General features: G+C 28.6%; 8 protein-coding genes and 12 non-coding genes; all 20 read left to right on the forward strand. All coding sequences in view use genetic code 4, as the record gives it.

The window, feature by feature from the left end:
- Positions 1-23: 23 nt before the first annotated feature.
- Positions 24-94, forward strand: trnG(ucc). The gene has a single exon. It is a non-coding gene; the product is annotated as a tRNA-Gly (tRNA).
- A 144-nt stretch (positions 95-238) lies between these two features.
- trnC(gca) lies at positions 239-307 on the forward strand. Its single transcript has one exon. It is a non-coding gene; the product is annotated as a tRNA-Cys (tRNA).
- Positions 308-465: 158 nt separating this feature from the next.
- Positions 466-537, forward strand: trnP(ugg). Its single transcript has one exon. It is a non-coding gene; the product is annotated as a tRNA-Pro (tRNA).
- Positions 538-688: 151 nt separating this feature from the next.
- Positions 689-835, forward strand: atp8 (ATP synthase F0 subunit 8). Its single transcript has one exon. The coding sequence runs from the start codon at positions 689-691 to the stop codon at positions 833-835; it is 147 nt and encodes a 48-aa protein (YP_008474906.1).
- A 212-nt stretch (positions 836-1,047) lies between these two features.
- Positions 1,048-1,788, forward strand: atp6 (ATP synthase F0 subunit 6). The gene has a single exon. It carries the CDS (start codon positions 1,048-1,050, stop codon positions 1,786-1,788), a length of 741 nt encoding a protein of 246 aa, YP_008474907.1.
- Positions 1,789-1,994: 206 nt separating this feature from the next.
- Positions 1,995-6,863, forward strand: cox1 (cytochrome c oxidase subunit 1). One transcript has 9 exons: positions 1,995-2,240; positions 2,731-2,869; positions 3,520-3,860; positions 4,136-4,146; positions 4,436-4,677; positions 5,344-5,427; positions 5,597-5,664; positions 6,043-6,224; positions 6,581-6,863. Exons 1-9 carry the CDS (start codon positions 1,995-1,997, stop codon positions 6,861-6,863), a joined length of 1,596 nt encoding a protein of 531 aa, YP_008474908.1.
- Positions 6,864-7,087: 224 nt separating this feature from the next.
- Positions 7,088-7,168, forward strand: trnS(uga). Its single transcript has one exon. It is a non-coding gene; the product is annotated as a tRNA-Ser (tRNA).
- A 236-nt stretch (positions 7,169-7,404) lies between these two features.
- trnL(uag) lies at positions 7,405-7,478 on the forward strand. The gene has a single exon. It is a non-coding gene; the product is annotated as a tRNA-Leu (tRNA).
- An 82-nt stretch (positions 7,479-7,560) lies between these two features.
- On the forward strand, positions 7,561-8,922 carry nad4 (NADH dehydrogenase subunit 4). The gene has a single exon. It carries the CDS (start codon positions 7,561-7,563, stop codon positions 8,920-8,922), a length of 1,362 nt encoding a protein of 453 aa, YP_008474909.1.
- A 156-nt stretch (positions 8,923-9,078) lies between these two features.
- trnM(cau) lies at positions 9,079-9,150 on the forward strand. The gene has a single exon. It is a non-coding gene; the product is annotated as a tRNA-Met (tRNA).
- A 104-nt stretch (positions 9,151-9,254) lies between these two features.
- Positions 9,255-9,325, forward strand: trnM(cau). The gene has a single exon. It is a non-coding gene; the product is annotated as a tRNA-Met (tRNA).
- A 10-nt stretch (positions 9,326-9,335) lies between these two features.
- Positions 9,336-10,682, forward strand: rns. The gene has a single exon. It is a non-coding gene; the product is annotated as a small subunit ribosomal RNA (ribosomal RNA).
- Positions 10,683-11,067: 385 nt separating this feature from the next.
- Positions 11,068-11,138, forward strand: trnI(gau). The gene has a single exon. It is a non-coding gene; the product is annotated as a tRNA-Ile (tRNA).
- A 37-nt stretch (positions 11,139-11,175) lies between these two features.
- atp9 (ATP synthase F0 subunit 9) lies at positions 11,176-11,406 on the forward strand. The gene has a single exon. The coding sequence runs from the start codon at positions 11,176-11,178 to the stop codon at positions 11,404-11,406; it is 231 nt and encodes a 76-aa protein (YP_008474910.1).
- Positions 11,407-11,938: 532 nt separating this feature from the next.
- On the forward strand, positions 11,939-16,265 carry cob (apocytochrome b). One transcript has 5 exons: positions 11,939-12,331; positions 13,739-13,774; positions 14,915-14,975; positions 15,337-15,602; positions 15,867-16,265. Exons 1-5 carry the CDS (start codon positions 11,939-11,941, stop codon positions 16,263-16,265), a joined length of 1,155 nt encoding a protein of 384 aa, YP_008474911.1.
- cobI1 (hypothetical protein) lies at positions 12,332-13,339 on the forward strand (the record flags this gene model as incomplete). Its single annotated transcript has 1 exon — positions 12,332-13,339. A coding segment is annotated over one exon (1,008 nt), but the record flags the coding sequence as incomplete, so codon positions are not given.
- Positions 13,775-14,524, forward strand: cobI2 (hypothetical protein; the record flags this gene model as incomplete). The annotated part of the gene is made up of 1 exon: positions 13,775-14,524. A coding segment is annotated over one exon (750 nt), but the record flags the coding sequence as incomplete, so codon positions are not given.
- Positions 16,266-16,443: 178 nt separating the features above from the next.
- trnQ(uug) lies at positions 16,444-16,515 on the forward strand. Its single transcript has one exon. It is a non-coding gene; the product is annotated as a tRNA-Gln (tRNA).
- Positions 16,516-16,629: 114 nt separating this feature from the next.
- trnD(guc) lies at positions 16,630-16,701 on the forward strand. The gene has a single exon. It is a non-coding gene; the product is annotated as a tRNA-Asp (tRNA).
- A 2-nt stretch (positions 16,702-16,703) lies between these two features.
- trnS(gcu) lies at positions 16,704-16,786 on the forward strand. The gene has a single exon. It is a non-coding gene; the product is annotated as a tRNA-Ser (tRNA).
- Positions 16,787-16,849: the final 63 nt, after the last annotated feature.

Here is a 16,849-nt window from a genome sequence, read left to right on the forward strand (position 1 = left end):
TAAATATAGGTAGGTATAAATAAACGATAGTAGGTTAATGGTAGACTCTGGCACTTCCAATGCTTCAGTGCGTGTTCGAATCACGTCTATCGTATATTAAAATATATAATTCTCTTAGAGAATTATGGGACCCCCTCCTATATAGGATATAGGAGGGGGGAAGGGGATGATATCCTAGTTCTTTTAGACTATATAAATTCTATAATATCTATTTATATAGATAATATAGTATAAATTTCGCTATGACTATAGGTATAGATGGTCAATTGCAGCTTGATTAACTAGGGTTCAATTCCCTACATAGTGTTATACATATGAAAGTCCTTATACATTATCGTAAGAAATATAATATTCATCTTCCGGAGATGAAGTATATAGAGGTAGATATTACATTTAATTAGGCTGCAAATATGTATTACCAACCTTACCCGCCCCTATTATATATAATAGGGGCGGGTAAGGCAACAGATTGTCTCGTAATGGTATCGAGCCTACATTGGGTGTAGGATTTTGAGGGTTCAAGTCCTTCCAATCTGATTTTTATTAAATTATAGAATTTCCTATTATATTCTTAACCTTATTTATACCATTCTTTCCCCCCCCTCCTTAGGAGGGGGGATGTGAAAGGGAATATTAAATAAATAGAATAAGTTATGAAATTAATATCAATTATATTATTATCTAACAAATGCCTCAATTAGTACCATTTTACTTTATGAATTTATTAACAGGTGGAATTTTAGCTATATCAGTATTATTATATTTTGTAGCTACAATTTTATTACCTAATATATTACGTTTATTAATTGCTCGTAATATAATTGTTAAATTATAAATACTCTTTCTTTCTCCCTCCCCACCTTTTGCTTATCAAAAGGTGGGGAAGATAAGAGTCATATAATTAGCAGTATCCCCCCCTCCTTCGGAGGGGGGGTCATATATGCTAATATAATCTTCTTTGTGGAAGATATATATATATATATATAATATCTATATATAATAATAATATGCCGGGTTAATCTATGGCCAATAAATATAAAAACAAACATGTTTTATTCACCTCTAGATCAATTTGAATTAAAACCATTATTAATTATTTCAGATTCATTAGCTTTTAGTATTACTAATTATACATTATATTTAGTAATAGTATCATTAATTATAGTATTTTATAGTAGTATAATTCGTAACAACAAATTAGGTTCATCACGTTGAGGAGTATCAGTTATAGCAATATATGATACAATCTTAAACTTAGTTAACGGACAAATAGGACGTAAAGGAGGATATTATTTCCCTTTAATATTTACAATATTTAACTTTATTTTAATAGCTAACTTAATTTCAATGATTCCTTATTCATTTGCTATTTCAGCACAATTAGTAGCTATAGTATCATTCTCATTAGCTTTATGATTAGGTAATGTAATCTTAGGATTATATTTACATGGTTGAGGTTTCTTTGCTTTATTTGTACCTAGTGGTACACCTTTAGCATTAGTACCTGTATTAGTATTAATCGAAGCTTTATCATATACATCACGTGCTATATCATTAGGACTTCGTTTAGGTGCTAATATCTTATCAGGTCACTTACTTATGTTAATCCTTGGTTCATTAATCATTAGTTTAATGTCTTCATCTATCTTAGGGTTTGTTAGTGGTATTATTCCTATCCTAGCTGTAGTAGCTATTACTATACTAGAATTTGGTATTGCTATTATCCAAGCTTACGTATTCAGTATCTTATTATCTGGATACATTAAAGATTCAGTAGAATTACATTAATATATATTATAATATATAATATCTATCTATTCCTCCTTTCATCCCCCCCTTCTTTCTTAGAAAGAAGGGGGGGATAAGAAGTGAGATATTATATTTGAATTTGATTTAGATAAGATAGGAGAAGTAATAGAAAATTATCTAATATAAGATAATTTTAGTTAGAATATAAAATATATAAAAATATATAGAAATATTATTAAAATAATATGTCATATACAACACGATGATTATTTAGTACATCACATAAAGATATTGGTATTTTATACCTAATATTTGGTATGATAAGTGCTATGGTAGCAACATCTATGTCTGTTATAATTAGATTAGAATTATCTGGTGGAGGTTCTCAATACTTACGTGGGGATAATCAGGTATATAATGTTCTGGTAACAGGACATGCATTAGCTATGATATTCCTATTTGTAATGCCGGTACTAATCGGGGCTTTTGGTAAATAAGAAGTATCTCTAAGTATAATTAATATATGTCCTCCACCAGGAGGAGATATACCCATCCATTCGTGATGGCATATATTATAGAGATAATTGCCATATATAATATTAAAATACCACCTCCTTAAATGGATGGTATGATATATTATGATTATACTATATATTGAAAACTCCTAAAGCTTAATATAATAACGTTCATTCCCCCCTCCCCCTATTAAATAGGGGGAGGGGGTATATAAGTGTTATAACTTTTATTATATAAAGATGAAATATCTTATTCCCCAGGGGAGATATCTAAATGGACAATCAATAGGTAACCAAAGTATATTATATAATATATGAGTAGGTACCCTAGAGACTAAACGTATAAATACTTAAAGTATAATGCTATTAGCATATATTTATATATCCCCCCCCCTCTTCGAGGGGGGGGGGTCATATTAAGTATAAGAGATAGTCCATATTTATATTAATATATAAATAATAAATGAATTTCTTCTTGCCTATTATGATTGGTGCCGTTGACATGGCCTTTGCTAGATTAAACAATATCAGTTTTTGATGTTTACCTCCGGCATTAGTTTGTATTATTGGTTCTGTATTAATAGAGTCGGGTGCGGGTACGGGATGAGCCTATGTTTTTATAAATAAATGAAAATATGATAAATAAGTATATATAATAAATATAGTTTATTAAATTAAGTCAATATCCTACCTTAAAGCGGGTAACCTATATTTGTATGAACTATATTATAAGATATATTATTTATAAATATATGTAATAAATACATATTCAAAAAGACAAGTATAACTTTCAGATGTTATGCCCTTCCCCCCCCCTTCTATATCCTAGAAGGGGGGGATGATAATTATTATTTGTCCAATTATATTGTGAGATATAATATAAATAAGGTTAATTTCCCCCCGCCCGTTGGGCGGGGAGGAGATCAATCATATTTCCTAAAATAAGGTTAATTGCATAAATATCTATATTAGTTAGACAATATGCAGCGAAGAATATATGTAAATATATATATATTAACGTTCAACGACTAAGAATTAATAAGTTCTCAAGAAGACCTTATATCTTTATATAAATATCCTTTCTACTACTCGTAGTAGAAGGGGAAAGATAATGATATAGTCTGTACTATATAGTGATATATAGATATATCTATTAAGTAATAGCCTCTTTATTCGAGGATATATTATATAAATACCCCTTCTCCTACGTGTGGGAAAAGGGGGAATATTATGATATATATATGTTAACATAAAGGAACTGTTTACCCACCTCTTTCATCTATTAGTGCACATTCTGGACCATCAGTAGACTTAGCTATCTTTGCTATCCACCTTACAAGTATTTCATCATTATTAGGTGCTATTAACTTCATTGTTACAACACTTAACATGCGTAGTATTGGGGTTCATATGATTGACATGCCAATGTTTGTGTGAGCGATTTTCTTCACAGCTTTCTTATTATTATTATCATTACCTGTATTAACAGCGGGAGTTACATTATTATTAATGGACCGTAACTTTAATACAGGATTCTATGATGTAGCAGCGGGGGGTGATCCAATCCTATACGAACATCTTTTTTGATTTTTCGGTCTTGTGGGCCCTTTATTTTCTTAAATAATAAATTATAAATTTATATTTATAATTGTATTGAAATGTGCTATATGCTGGAAAGATTTTAACTATGGTTAATCCTATCAGCAGGTAACCAACAGCTAAATATAACCGCAGCTAAGCTGCGGTTATATTTAGCTTAGTAGGAACCTCAGAGACTACAAGCACATCTGAGATATATATTTATATAAATAATATTTTATTTATATTTATGTATATGTTAGAAGATATAGTCCAACTAACAAGATTAGTTGCATCCAGAAGTCATAGGGTTTTACAAAATATAGGCTTCTTTATATTGCTAAATGCTAAAATAGCTTTATATTCATCTCTTTTATGAGATTTATATCTCTAAGCCAATTAGCAGGTATTTAATATATATTTAAATTAAATACTTCAGAGACTTTACGCAATAGAGCTGAATTTAATCTATATAATAAAATACTTCTATTACCCCCTTCTATATAATAGAAGGGGTCTGATAGTGTTATAAGTATAATATTTCAGATCTAAATATATTATTAATTCAGTTTAAGATAAAGTCCATATTAAAGTTATATTTTAATTATCCCAGGATTTGGTATTATTTCACATGTTATATCAACATATAGTAAAAAAGAAATATTTGGTCATGTAGGAATGATCTATGCTATTGCAAGTATTGGTTTATTAGGTTTCCTAGTATGATCCCATCATATGTACGTTGTGGGTCTAGATATTGATAGTAGAGCTTACTTTACTAGTGCAACTATGATTATTGCCGTTCCAACTGGTATTAAAATCTTCTCATGATTGTTATGTTCCTTCAGTAAGAACAATTAGATGATCAAAATATATATAATTCTAATTATCTTATGTTATTCTTAATGCCTCCCACTTGTGAATAGTCATTAATAAAAGATATTATATGATATCAATCTAAAGGTTGATTTAATATATATAAATATATATTAAAAGATAAGAATTATGTATAATATGGGGCAAACTCGGGAGAACTCTTTTATATAGAAATAATATAGTCGTTTATGTAACCCCCTTCTATAAAATAGAAGGGGGGGAGAATAATATATAAAAGACAATCGCCGAACTAAATCACAATTTATATATAAATATATAAGATATTATTAATATATTGGGAAACTATTGTGTAAAAGCGTAGAGATTAGACGCTCCAGGTAATCTAAGGATAATATTAGATCTATGATTGCCCAAGGTATAATCCTAAGTCACCAGTGATGGTAATAAGTCTATGACTTATTTAAGTATATAATCTTATCAAAACGACTTCCATTAATATTATGCTTCCCCTTCTCCTAGAAGGAGAAGGGGTTCAGGTTATCCCCCTTGCTTGGCGGGACATATTCTGAAGAGGAAACTCTGCTAGGTATATATTATGGATGGATTATATATGAGACGGTATAAATTAACTGTATCTGAAATGATAAAAGATTTATATAATGAGCAACTTTATATGGTGGTGAATTACGTTTAGCTGTTCCAATGTTATTTGCATTAGGATTCCTATTCTTATTCACTATCGGAGGTTTATTTAACTCTGTTAGACCTCAATTAATTTCACTATATGCGGAAAACTTATACTATTTAATTATCCGCAAGTAATTTATTCTATTTAGTCTATAAATTACTTCAGAGACTATATGTGAAAAATACTTATATATAGATATACTAAGTATTAAGAGATAGTCCTTAAAAAGTAACAGGAGTTATGTTATCTAATGCCTCAATTGATATTGCATTCCATGATACTTACTACACTGTGGGTCGTATGGCCCTAAATATTTTATAATGTCTTCCCCCCCCCCTCGAAGAGGGGGGGGGAGCATACATGTCCTCCACCAAGAGGATATAGATCCCATCCCTTCGGGATGGCATACATTATTTATTTAAAATTGACTATATGCTGAGAACTATATAGATATTTCTATCTATATATTATCAGCAGAAAACTGTTTATAATCTTATGAGATTCCCCCCTCCTTAGGAGGTTCCTAAGGAGGGGGGTAAAGGTAATAATCTATCTCATATTATTACTTATATATACAACAGGATTCCCAGAGACTATATGTCAATTATTTATATATTATAATAATAAATAATATAATATATAGATAAAGAGATAGTCCAGAAGAGTAAATCTTAGCATTTTCATTATGTATTATCAATGGGAGCTTTATTTAGCCTTATTGCTGGATACTATTATTGAGGTTATGCCATGTTTGGTTTAAACTATAATAAAGTTTTAGGTGAAGCTCATTTCTGATTATTATTCATATCTGTAAATGTTATCTTCCTACCAATGCACTTCTTAGGTCTAAATGGGATAAACTATTTGTCCCTTTATATCGTAAGATATAATACCCCCTCCTCCACTTAAGTGGAGGAGGGGAGGAAATCAATCTATTTCCTAAAATGAGGTTAATTATAAAAATCTCTTATATATATATATATATAAGATAATTTGTAGTGAAATCATATATAAATATATGAGACATTCAACGACTAGAAGATGAAATAATTCTTCCATGAATACCTTACATCTTTCCCTTCATTTTACTATATACCCCCTTTTCGAGGGGGGACTAGTTTATCTAGTAGTAGGGGAAAGATGATGACATAGTCTAAACTATATAGAGATATATAGATATATATATTAATTGATATATATGTTAATACAATTGGCCTAGACGTATACCACAATACCCAGATGCATTCTTAGGTTGAAACATTATTAGTTCTTGAGGATCAGTAATGTCTGTTATCTCTGTTATTATAGGACTTTATAGTGTCTTAATTCAATTAACTGAAGGTGAAAACATCACTCGTGAAGCTGCTGTTACACCTGATTACTTAGAGTCTAACAATACAAGAGATACACGTGATTCTGATTTAGAATTAATTCTATCTAAACCAGCACAATATCATACTTACTCTGAATTACCTATATTAATAGAAAGAGTATAACTATTCCCCCCCCCCTTCCCCTCTTAAGGAGGGGAAGGGGGGGGGGGGTGGATAAAGAAAGTAAACTATACTTATATATAGGTGAGTATATTAAATATATAATACATATATATATTAATTTATTATAAATATAGGTATAATATATAATTAATATGAATATATCTTATGCCCCTCCCCATCTAGATGGGGAGGGGTATTATAAAGTGACATATGTAAATATCTAAGGATGTATGACTGAGAGGTTTAAGGTGTGATATTTGAGCTATCAAGGTGTATACCCACGTGTTCGAATCACGTTGCATCCGATATTTATACCCACTTTATATTATCTATATATATCTTATTATATATATAAATTATATAATAATGGAAATATATTATAGAAATATAAAATTACTTCCCCCCTCCCCACCTAGGTGGGGAGGGGGTATGATTATGACGGAATCCCCCTATCTTTTAGATAGGGGGATCTCCCAAGATATAATACTTATTCTCTTATATTTTAATTATCCCTTACGGGGGTCATTATTATGTGATATATATGATTATGGCGGAATTGGTATACGCGATTAGTTTAGGTCTAATTTATTAAGGGTTCAAGTCCCTTTGATCATACACTCTACTCTTATGCTAATTTAACTATATATATATATTTATATATATATAATATGAATTAGATTTATTATTATTTAACAAAATGACATTAATATATTTTATAATTTCTTCAACTACATCTGTTATAAGTAGAACTTTTAAGGGTATTAATAAATCAATAATATTAGTAGCTAGTATTTTAATAGTTATTCCAACTCTTTATGATTGAAATGAATTAGATGTATATTATACTACTGATGGTATTGCTGATATTTTTATTCTTTTAATTGCTTATATTTTACCCTTATCAATTATAGCTAATTGAAATAGTATTAAAACAACATTATATTATGAATTAGTATTTAATTTAGGTATTATCTTATTAATTAACTTTATGTGTCAAGATATGTTATCTTTCTATATCTATTTTGAAGCATCTTTAGCTCCTTTATTTATCTTAATTGGTTTATATGGTGCTAATAATAGAGAAAAAGCTGCTGATTATATATTAATCTATACTTTATTCTCATCATTATTTATGTTAATTGCTATTGCTGTTTATGAAGTATTAATTGGTAATACTGATTATCAAGCTGTTAGTTTATTAGTTTTATCTACTGATCTACAATGTATCTTATTCTTAGCTATATCTATCGGTATTATGGTTAAAACTCCTTTAGTTCCTTTACATACTTGATTACCTGTTGTACATTCTGAAAGTCCTTTAGCTGGTTCTATGTTATTAGCTAGTATTATTCTTAAATTAGCTGTTTATGCTATTATACGTTTAATCTTACCAACATTATCAGATGCTGCTTATTTATATACACCATATGTAACTTTAATAGGTGTTATAACTATAATATATATATCACTTATTACATTAAGACAAACTGATTTAAAAGTTATAGTTGCTTATAGTTCTATTGCACATATGGCTGTATGTATATTAGGTTTAATGTCTAATAGTGTTATAGGTATAGGTGGTAGTCTAATATTATCTATAGCTCATGGATTTGTATCTCCTGCTTTATTTATTATTGTAGGTGGTATTCTTTATGATAGATATCATAGTAGATTAATATATAATTATCAAGGTTTAATTACATATATGCCTATATTAGCTATATATTTAATTATATTAAGTTTCTGTAATATAGGTACTCCATTATCAGTTAACTTTATAGGTGAATTATTATCATTAACAGGTGCTATTAATCAAACTTTCCCATTATCATCATTAGCTATATTATCTGTATTATTATCAGCTGCATATATGATGAAAGTTACTAATAGATTAACTGGTGGTATTAAAACACCTTATATCGCTTTAACTAATGATTGTACTTATAGAGAAAGTGTCTTATTAATCTCTCTAATTATACCTACTATATTCTATGGATTATTCCCTAATGGAATTATAAATATAATATGAGATATAAATAAATTATTATACTCTTATTAAATACTCAATATAAATATACCTACCCCAAGGTATTAGATAAATTTCTATATATATTCTTACTCTCTCCCTTCTCCCCCCCTTTGGAGGATCATCCATCCTTGGGTAAGGATTTATTATTTATATAAATATATATTAAAGGAGACATAATTTATATAACGCAATATAATGTAATTGGTAACATATAAGATTCATGCTTTTATTATGATAGTTCGAGTCTATCTATTGCAAGAAGTGTCCCCCCACCAATATAAGATTAATTACCCCTCCCTAAGTTTAAGGTAGGGTGATAACCCCTTGCGGGGGTCATTATATTGGTGGGGTAGCAAGATTTATGAACTATAGCTCAATGGTAGAGCGATCCACTCATAATGGATTGGTCTCAGTTCAATTCTGAGTAGTTCAACATATAGTTTTACGTCATGAACATGATGTTGATTCGGATAAAATGCTATGTAGAAGCGTTACACATGCAAATATCTCAACTATAATAATACTCTAAGGGTATTATATAGAAAGGGATGTGTTAAGGTGAGTATAATAGATATGTAAAAGTATCTTATTAGATGAAGGTATTAGTTAATTAACTAGCCGTAGACCTATAGTCGGTGATGGAAGTCACAACGATCACATTGGTATAAAGCCAACTACTATTAGTAGCAGCAGTGGGGAATTATTGACAATGACCTAACGGTTGATCATGCTATCTATAAGAGATTTAATAACTTATATTACTTAATATATATATTTATATATATATTATATATTATATTAACTATTATAATATCTCAGCTTCATATTAAAGAATGATTGATATGAAAGTGAAGTTCTGACCAAATGATGTGCCAGCAGTCGCGGTTAGACATCAAGAGCAAGCATTAATCTACATTGGCCTAAAGGATCCGTAGGTTTAATAATACATCATTTGGATGTATCTATAGAATTTATTAAATGTATAATGAAATATAACTTTAGGGATAAAATACTATGATAGTTATAGGACAGCATAGAATATACAGAAAATAAATTGACACTGAGGGATGAAAGCTATAGTAGTGACATGGATTCGGTACCCATTTAATTATAGCTGTGAACTATGTATACTATAAAATAGATAAGCGAAGGCTTAAAGTATACCGCCAGACTAGTACGTTCGCAAGGATGAAATGCAAGACATTAGACGGTTATATATATATGCAGTGGAGTATACTGTTTAATTGGACAATACCCCTAAAACCTTACCTACTCTTGAATATATTTTATTATTTATAATAACTTATACAGGCGTTACATTGTTGTCGTCAGTTCATGCTTTGTGGTATCTTATTAAGTTATTTAATGAACAAAACCCTCGGTCGTATGACTATGTATATCTGACAGGATATAGGAAGTAGAGGCTAAAGACTAATCATCATGACCCTTATGAGTAGGGCCACAGGTGTACTACTATCTCTTATATAGTTATATATATCTTAATATATATATTTATATATATATTTAATTAGATATAATATTAAATATAAGATATTATGATAAATTTTCTTTAAATTGGATTATTACCTGTAACTCGGTAATATGAAAAAGGAATTGCTAGTAATCATAGACAAGAGTGCTATGGTGAACTATACATATATTTCGCACTAATCACTCATCAATAGCATAGATAATGTCTTAATACGCCTTTGTGTATTAATGAGCATATGATATGCTATAAGTTGAAATACAGTTCGAGTAAGGGAACTTGCTCGGGATTTATACTAATATTATCTATTCTCCCCCCAATATACACATTATATAAATATCTATCTTCCCCCCCCCTCGAAGAGGGGGGGGATCTATTCTTATATATTTTATAATATATATCTCTTTTAATATATAATATATTTTCATATATTTATATTAAAGTATAATAAATATACTTATATAAGTATATCTCTTCTCTCACCCCCCCCCTCTTTGCCTCTTTGAGGGGGGGGATAATAAGTATTAATATTATTAAATGTTATCCCTTATAATAAGGCATATTATTTAAGAATATATATTTAACAATAGATATACCTATATTTATATATAGGTATAATATATGTAGAAGTATCATACATACGACCCCCCCCTCTTTGAGGGGGGGAGCATATAATAAAGATAGAATAGCCTATATCTTAATGGTAAAGAGACTGATTGATAATCGGTAAATATAAGTTCGATTCTTATTAGGCTAAGAAATTGTCAATATTAATATATAAATAAATAAAAATCATGCAAATTGCATTAGCCGCTAAATACATTGGAGCTAGTATCGCTACATTAGGATTAGGAGGTGCCGCTATCGGTATCGCTTTAGTATTCGTTGCTTTAATCAACGGTACATCACGTAACCCTTCATTAAGAAGTACATTATTCCCTCAAGCTATCTTAGGTTTCGCCTTATCAGAAGCTTGTGGATTATTCTGTTTAATGATCTCTTTCTTATTATTATACGCTGTTTAATCGCCGTAAGGAGTTGTAGATAGTTAAACTATCATACATATTCCTATGTTAGATAAGAAAGAGGTTATACATTTATCTCCCCCCTTCTATGAAATAGAAGGGGGGACAGGAATGATCTCTTTCTTATTATTATACGCTGTTTAATTTTATCTCCTCATAAGGAGATTAACCATGCTTAGCGTAGCATATATATATTCCTATTATATCTTATAATAATATACTTATGCTCCCCCCCCTCGAAGAGGGGGGGGGATATATAACCCCCTTTGGGCTTAACCCCAAAGGGGGTAGTATATAGGGATACTATATCTCTATATATATTATATTATCACTATATATATATTTATATATATAGTTTAGTGTCCCTCCTCTCCTATACATTTATATGTATAGATATATAGGAGAATATAAAAGCATTTTAAGAATACTTATCATTCTGTGATAAGTGAAAATTCATATGGTAACATTATTATTCTATTAACTTTAAAAAGTGAATAGATATTCTTTTTGAATTAATTATATAAATTAAAATATGCCTATACGTAAAAGTAATACATATTTATCATTGGTTAATAGTTATTTAATAGATAGTCCACAACCAAGTTCAATTAACTATTGATGAAACTTAGGTAGTCTTTTAGGACTATGTTTAGTAATTCAAATTGCTAGTGGGATTTTCCTTGCCATGCACTATTCTTCAAATATCGAGTTAGCTTTTAACTCGGTGGAGCATATAATGCGTGATGTAAATGCAGGTTGATTAATTAGATACATTCATGCTAATGGAGCTAGTTTCTTCTTTATCTGTATGTACTTACATATTGGTAAAGCTTTATACTATGGTAGTTATAAACGTCCTAGAATTATGTTATGAGTTGTAGGAGTAATTATCTTCATCTTAACAATGGCTATTGCTTTCATGGGTTATACAAATAATAGTAGCCCAAAATTACTTAATTATTATTCTTATATAAATAATAAAGTAGGTACTAATACTCTCTCCAAAGGTGGTTATAACCTTATGGGGAGACCTTATATTAGTAAGAGATATTTAAATACTAAATCTTTACCTGTTAAAGATATAACTAATGAATTAGATATATTTAATGATATAGGTATTGATCCAGTAATATGATGAGGTGATTTAAATAATAAAGATAAACATTCTATTATTAGAAATGAATTAAATAATAAAGCAGGTATATATATTATTATTAATAAAATTACTCGTAATTGTTATATAGGTTCAGGTTCAACTAATAAATTATATAATAGATTTGTTAAACATTTACTTAATTATAAAGGATCTAAATTAATTAAAAGATCAGTATTAAAATATGGTTTAAATAATTTTATATTTGCTATATTAGAATATTATCCTTTAGAGATTAATAAATATAATAATAAAGAATTAATAACATTAGAAAAATTATATATTTCTTTATTAATGCCAGAGTATAATATATTAACTGAAGCTGGTAATAGTTTTGGTTATAAACATACTAAGGAAAATATTGAAAGATTTAATCTACCCTTTAATAATGAACGTAAAGAAATGTTAAAACAATTACAATTAAATAATAAATGTCATAAGACAAATGAGCAATTATTAAAATTAAATAATATAACTTTAAATAGATCTTCTTATATTACTTTATCTCTTAATAATAAAATATTATGTACTATAAAAGGTATTAATAGAGTAGCTAATTTATTATGTTGTAGTTATAAGACTATAGAACATAGTCTTAAAATAGGTTGAATATATATACCTGATTCTTTTATACCTTATTTAAATAATGATTTTATTAATAATAATAATGATATTATAACTCATCTTCCTCTTAAAGGAAATATTAAAACTAAATATAAATCAACTAATATAAATATACCTAATCATACAATGATATATATAAAGAATATAATTAAATAATAGTCTATCTTTATTAAACTTGTCCCCTTCTTTTACTTATCTACATAGCTATGCTGAGCATATTGATACGAAGTTTATGAAGAAAGTGGAGGAGTACAGAAGTTTAATCTGTAATCCCCCCCCCCAATTGGGAGTTCCCAATTGGGGGGTATAAGATATATTCTATCTGAATAGGATATTATTATAACTTTTATAAGAAAGATTATAGAAGATAAAATCATAAAAGTATGATTTATAGTATTTAGTAGAATAAATATTATGGCAACATTAGTGAAAACGGTTAAATGTAATAAGACCGTCGGTTATATAAATAATCGCTACAGACTGCAACACTAATGGGTATCTGAAATGATGCTTAATGTACAGTCGAATTACTATATCTTTTACGGTATAGGTCAGTACTGTTTAGTATACGGGCAAATGTCGCACTGAGGTAGCCTAAATGCCTCAAATATATTTAATTTATATTTTAATATTTATATACTTTATTTTATTATAAATTCTTCATATAATATATCTAAGAATATATACTATTCTATAAGAAATAAATATACTAAACAATCTTTAGATATAGATACTACGGTCCCCTCCCTCGACGAGGAAGGGCGAAGTATAATATATGGTTCTTTATTAGGTAATAGTATTGTTAATAAATGTATTAATACTGATAAATCTAGAATAACTTTTTATCAAGAATCTAGTCATAATAATTACTTATTATATTTATATAATTTAATAAATAATAAAGGTTATTGTAATAATAATATACCTAAGATATTAACTAAATTAAGTAAGCATGGTAAGATAATAAAATATATAAGATTTAATACATTATGAAATAATCAATTTAATACTATATATGATAAATGATATTTATCTAGTAATACTAAAGTTATACCTAAAGATATGAATATTTATCTAACTCCTTTAGCTATTGCTATTTGAACTATGGGTCAAGGTATTAAACATAATAAAGGTTTATTATTACCTATAAATTCATTTAGATATAATGATTTATTATATTTAACTAATATTTTATATAATAAATATAATATATTATGTATTATAGAATCAAATGGTAAAGTAAATCAATATAATATATATATATTACCGGAGTATATACCTAACTTATATCTATTAATAAAATCTTATATTATACCTAGTATGAAGTATAAATATATATAAAATAAAATATATAACTTTATATAAATAAATATATAGTATATATATGATATATATAAATGTAATTTTTAACAATAAATTTATATAGATAAATAGATATATATGCAACATAATTGAAAATAGGTCAAAATTATATGTTAAGTAACAAGACCATGGGTAAGTTAAATTATCCCTACAGAGTGGTTCAATTGTGGGTACCTGTAAAGGTGCTTAATGTGCACTCGAATATAATAGACTATTCTAATAGTTTCACAAGGCTTATTCATTACTCTCATCCCCCCCCTAAGGGGGGGGGGAAGTAGAATAAGTACATGGTATAATCTATTTTAACAAATATATATAATAAAAATGTATATATTGAGTATATCTCATATGGATTATATTTTTATATTGGCAACTGTAATTACTAACTTATTATCAGCTATTCCATTTATTGGAAATGATATCGTTCCGTTCTAACTATAATCTCTTACCCCCTTCTTCATTGAAGGAGGGGGAATTTTTAAGAGCGGCTATATATAGTGATATATATATGAAAATGGGGTAAATTACAAAAAAACCTATATAATTATATCTTATATTAAGGTAATTCGTAGCAAAGTATTATCTATATATATAAATAATTTATTATTTATAAAGGATAATGAATGTTCAACGACTAGTTAGTGAGTAATATAACAATAATCTGACCACGAAATCCCCACATCTTACATACTCTTACATACAGCACTAGTTATGTAAGATGATGATATAGTCTCGTCAATTTGGAAACAAATTGTAAATATTTAAATAAATATATATGTAAGGCCACACCGTCATTTGAGGAGGTTTCTCGGTTAGCAACCCTACAATTCAAAGATTCTTTGCTTTACACTTCTTATTACCATTTATCTTAGCTGCTTTAGTATGTATGCACTTAATGGCATTACATGTTAATGGTTCATCTAACCCTCTAGGTATCACAGGTAACATTGATAGAATCCCTATGCACCCTTATTTCATCTTTAAAGATTTAATTACTGTATTTGTATTCTTATTAGTATTTAGTTTATTCGTATTCTATTCACCAAATACATTAGGTCAATAGTGGCCCTATAATATATATACTATTATATTATTGTAATGTGCTATATGCTGGAAAGATATTATATTATATATGTAATCAGCAGATAACCAAAGGTAATGATATCTATCTTACTTAGTAGGAATCTCAGAGACTATACGCACATATCTATATTTATATATATATTTATATATATATAATATGGAAAGAGATAGTCCTTTATTTATACCTGTTATATCTCCCCCTCCTACGTTGTAGGAGGGGGAGATAGGTATAAATAAGCACCCTGATAACTATATACCTGGTAACCCAATGGTTACTCCACCATCAATTGTACCTGAATGATATCTATTACCATTCTATGCTATCTTACGTAGTATTCCTGATAAATTAGGAGGAGTTATAGCTATGTTTGGAGCTATACTTATATTATTAACTTTACCTTTCACAGATAGATCATTTATCCGTGGTAATAGTTTTAAAGTATTATCTAAAACAATGTTCTTCTTATTCATATTTAACTTTATCTTATTAGGTAACTTAGGTCAACTTCATGTAGAAGTTCCTTATATTGAATTAGGACAATATGCTACTGCATTCTACTTCTCTTACTATTTATTAATTGTTCCTGCTATATCATCAGCAGAAAACATCTTATACTATATTGGTACAAAGAAATAACTATTCCTCCCCCCCCCTCCCTCACCTAAAGTGAGGGAGGGGGTATTGACACTACTCCTCCAAAGAGGCTTTATTATAAAAGAATAATAATCATAAATAGATATAATATATATATAGGAGAGTAAAATTTATTAAAAATGAAATAAATATTAATTTATCTATACTTTTAGGTAGTTATTGAATTGTTGACTAATCGGCAAGTCCCCTAGATTTGGGCTAGGTCATACACGTTCGAATCGTGTCAGTTCAATACCTTCCCCCGCCCCCCCTTTCAACTACACATAGCTACGCTGAGCTCCGCGGTGCGTAGTTATGATGAAAGGAGGGGGCGGGGGTTTTTATATATATATATATATAAATATAAGTACTACTAGCTTAATGGTAAAGCCTTTTAATGTCACTAAAAGAGATGTCAGTTCGAGCCTGATGTAGTACGTAGGTCAATTTTACTTATTGGTACAGTTAGGCTATTTGCTATATAGTCCCTTTATAGGGTCAGTGTTCGATTCACTGATTGGCCGATATTATACCTTTTTCCCTCCCCCCTCCCTCACTTTAAGTGAGGGAGGGGGTATTCATTTATT

The sequence above is a fragment of the mitochondrial genome of Candida pseudojiufengensis, assembly GCF_024610245.1.
Source record: "Candida pseudojiufengensis strain AS2.3693 mitochondrion, complete genome".
NCBI lineage: Eukaryota > Fungi > Ascomycota > Pichiomycetes > Serinales > Debaryomycetaceae > Lodderomyces > Lodderomyces pseudojiufengensis.